The sequence below is a fragment of the Vanderwaltozyma polyspora genome, genomic scaffold (genome assembly GCF_000150035.1).
Source record: "Vanderwaltozyma polyspora DSM 70294 KpolScaffold505 genomic scaffold, whole genome shotgun sequence".
Lineage (NCBI taxonomy): Eukaryota > Fungi > Ascomycota > Saccharomycetes > Saccharomycetales > Saccharomycetaceae > Vanderwaltozyma > Vanderwaltozyma polyspora.
Window position 1 is genome coordinate 23186 of NW_001834643.1, and position 4063 is coordinate 27248.

At 32.8% G+C, this 4063-nt stretch overlaps 2 protein-coding genes across 2 annotated transcripts; both read left to right on the forward strand.

Moving 5' to 3' along the window:
• Window positions 1–236: 236 nt before the first annotated feature.
• Window positions 237–713, forward strand: RGS2 (GTPase-activating protein RGS2; the record flags this gene model as incomplete). The annotated part of the gene is made up of 1 exon (XM_001644039.1): window positions 237–713. One exon carries the CDS (start codon window positions 237–239, stop codon window positions 711–713), a length of 477 nt encoding a protein of 158 aa, XP_001644089.1.
• A 1505-nt stretch (window positions 714–2218) lies between these two features.
• LEU4 (2-isopropylmalate synthase LEU4) lies at window positions 2219–4063 on the forward strand (the record flags this gene model as incomplete). The annotated part of the gene is made up of 1 exon (XM_001644040.1): window positions 2219–4063. One exon carries the CDS (start codon window positions 2219–2221, stop codon window positions 4061–4063), a length of 1845 nt encoding a protein of 614 aa, XP_001644090.1.

Consider the following 4063-nt stretch of genomic DNA (forward strand, 5'->3'; position numbering starts at 1 on the left):
ATAATAATTGTCATCGTCATTATCATCTTCATTGTTGCATTTTCTATTCTATTTTAATCTATAGCAATACACATCAGGGCCCATTTTATTTGTATTCAAGCTCATCACATTTATTCATACCCTTTATCTTTCTACTTAACTAGAAACAAAATCAATTTCAACTAGAATCAAGAAATTGAATATTACAGCATCATCGGTTAATTCAAGACCATAAACTTATTATCACAATAACAAGAATGAGCGTTAAGAACATGCCGTCCTTGAACCAAGTTTTATCCGAATTTGGTATATCTGAATCTTATGATACCAGCGAACGTTCACGTATCGAATATAAAGGTGTCGATAAATTCGTTATAGACAGTTTCCAAAAATTTTTAATTATGAAACATTGCCAAGAAAATTTAGCATTTTTAATAGTAACGAATGGATTTTTAAAAGGATTAGAGAAGAAATCCAATGCCATTATCGTTAACAACTGGAATTCTGAAGTTTATTTCAATTTTATTAAAGAAGATTCAAAATATGAGCTGTATTTACCATGGGCTTTAAAGGAATCGTTTGAAAAATCCTTTGCACTACATGAATTACCATCTATTCAAAGCGTGAGACAAGCTAGACGACATGCAATCAATGCATTACAAGAAGCGTATCGACAATTTTTACAAATGACACACAATACGAACAAAAAAAGAGGAAGTAACATTAAAGAATAGTATACAGTCATCATTCAAAATAATAATAATCAACCAGTAAATCTGCATCCAACAATTACAAAAAACAAGCATTTATTAATCTCATTTAAAATCATAGATAATCAGCATTTTCAATTAATCATTTCCCCATCCAGGATATTTATTTCCTCACATCATAATTCATTCATCCATTAACTCATCCATTCATTTTATAATATTGTGACATTAAACATTATATTGATATATATTATATATGTAGTATAATCTAGTTTATGTATGTATTAATCTCCCAGCAATAAGATAAGTTCATCATATTAAAAAAACACCATTCTGTCTCATTTGATATTGTTTTAAACTATATGGCCAAATAACATAGTATAGTATTGAATAGAAACATGTACTAATTAATATTCAACAGTGACCTAAATCTTGAAATATATTTAACTCAAATCGAATAACTAACAAGAACGTCAGTTAATATCCAAAGTACTGTGTGATCTGATGAAATTACTAATGCATTAAATTATATGTGTGTTATGTACTTACGATGCCGGTAACGGCAGCTGTACCGGAGCGCAACAAATGTTCCCTCTGTCTTAACCCTTCGAAATGACTTCATCATACATGTCAAACTAGTACCAATACCAACAACACTTACGCTACAAGAGACAATAATTACTTTTGATATGACTCTAATGTTGTTGTTTTACAATACATAAGGTCATTTACAATGACAATAAAGTTAAGCAAGTTTTCTCCAATTTAATAATAATGTACTAGAAAACTGTATTACTTGTATAAGGTTCTGGTTTATAATAGGAAAATTTTTTACATTGTCTCCAACAACTCTTTACATACATTAAATTACATATTCAAGAGTTAGTCATATCAATATCCATCAATAGTTAGTTATTGCATAAGATTAATAACTAAAAAAGTTTTTTTTCTCATTACACTTCAACCCCCCCCCCTTCCTCCTCTATATCATCTATATTCTGTATTCACATTCTAAAACGTATATAAATCAAACTAATTTTTGAACAAACAGTTCAACATCAACTTATCATTGCTCATCTTTTTTTCCCCAATCAATCTTATCCATCTTGCTGAAATATATCCATCAATACAATTGTGAAATAAGAAATAGCAAGGCTACTTTTGCTTCGTTTGATTTATCCTTTTTCAGTTTTTGCCTTTTTCTTCTCACTTTTTCTCATTTTCTGATTCATTCAGTTTCTTCCCTGAGTCATCATCATCACCATCATCATCAATATTGACCTTTCCTTTTAACAAAAACTATTTTGAAGGTAGAATTGATAATTGAAAGCAACTAAGGGTATTTTCTTCCCCCCCCCAGTATTCTCATTTTTATTACAATCCAAGTTTTTACAAGGTATATATATATTGTTATATCTTGTTGAATCTAAGATTTGAATTCACATTTTTCTAACTGATAGCTGAGGTACTATCATTATTATTATTATCATCATCATCATCAATACAAGTATAACAATATACAGCCAAATATGTTCATTAAACAATCTTTTGTTTTACTAGCTCAACATGCTAGTCGGTCTTCAAAACATATACCACCTGTAAAACTAAGTTATAAAAATATGTTGAAAGATCCTTCTTCTAAATATAAACCTTTTATTAGACCAACCCTCAATAAAAGGAATTGGCCAAATAATTTAATCACTAAAGCTCCTCGTTGGCTATCCACCGATTTAAGAGATGGTAATCAATCCTTACCTGATCCAATGTCTGTTGAACAGAAAAAGGAGTATTTCCATAAATTAGTAGATATTGGTTTTAAAGAAATTGAAGTGTCTTTCCCTTCTGCTTCACAAACTGATTTTGATTTTACTAGGTATGCTGTAGAAAATGCTCCTGATGATGTAACTATCCAATGTTTAGTGCAATCTCGTGAACATTTAATTAAAAGAACAGTAGAGGCTTTGACTGGTGCAAAAAGAGCTACTGTTCATACCTATTTAGCTACTAGTGACATGTTCCGTGATATCGTATTTAATATGTCAAAAGAAGAAGCTATTGAAAAAGCTGTCGAAGCAACTAAGTTAGTAAGAAGTTTGACTAAGGATGATCCAACTAAACAAGACACTATTTGGAATTATCAATTTTCTCCAGAATGCTTTAGTGATACTCCTGTAGAATTTGCTGTTGAAATTTGTGAAGCTGTTAAAAACGCTTGGGAACCAACTGTAGAAAATCCAATTATTTTTAATTTACCTGCTACTGTTGAAGTTGCAACCCCAAATATTTATGCTGATCAAATCGAATACTTTTCCACTCACATCACTGAACGTGAGAAAGTTTGCATTTCAACCCACACTCATAATGATCGTGGTTGTGGTGTTGCTGCCTCTGAATTGGGTATCCTAGCTGGTGCGGATCGTGTCGAAGGTTGTCTATTTGGTAATGGTGAACGTACTGGTAACGTTGACCTAGTTACTGTTGCGTTGAATATGTACACCCAAGGTATCCCTCCAAACTTGGATTTTTCAGACATTAATTCTTTGATCGAAGTTGTAGAACGTTGTAACAAGATTCCTGTCTCACCAAGAGCTCCATACGGTGGTGAATTAGTTGTATGTGCATTCTCTGGATCACATCAGGATGCTATCAAGAAAGGTTTCTCTGTACAAGAGAAGAGACGCGCTCAAGGTGACAAATATTGGAGAATTCCATACTTACCTCTAGATCCAAAAGATATCGGTCGTGATTACGAAGCAGTCATTAGAGTAAATTCTCAATCCGGCAAGGGTGGTGCTGCCTGGGTTATATTGAGATCACTAGGTCTAGATTTACCAAGAAATATGCAAATTGAATTCTCTAATATTGTTCAGGACAATGCCGATGCCATTGGTAAAGAACTGCAATCAGGAGAAATTTCTCAACTATTCAAGAAAACTTACAATTACAACAATGAATCAGGCAGTTATATCTCCTTATTAGATTACAATGTTCAAAAGCTCGATTCTGAACGCAGAATATTTTCAGGTCAAGTTGAAATTGCTGGTGAGGTTGTTCCAATTGAAGGTAACGGTAATGGTCCAATTTCTTCATTTATTGACGCATTATCCAACTTATTGAACGTAAAGCTAGGTGTTGCTAATTACGCCGAGCACTCCATTGGATCTGGCTCTAACACACAAGCTGCTTCATATGTTCACTTGACATACAGACGTTATAGTGACAATGAAAAAGCATACAAATGGGGTGTTGGTCTAAGTAAGGATGTTGGAGACGCCTCTGTTCAAGCCATCCTAACCACAATAAACAATATAATAAAATCTGGTGAGATCACTTTGCCAAAGGTCCAGGCTGCAAAGAAAGCTGGTCATGCTTAA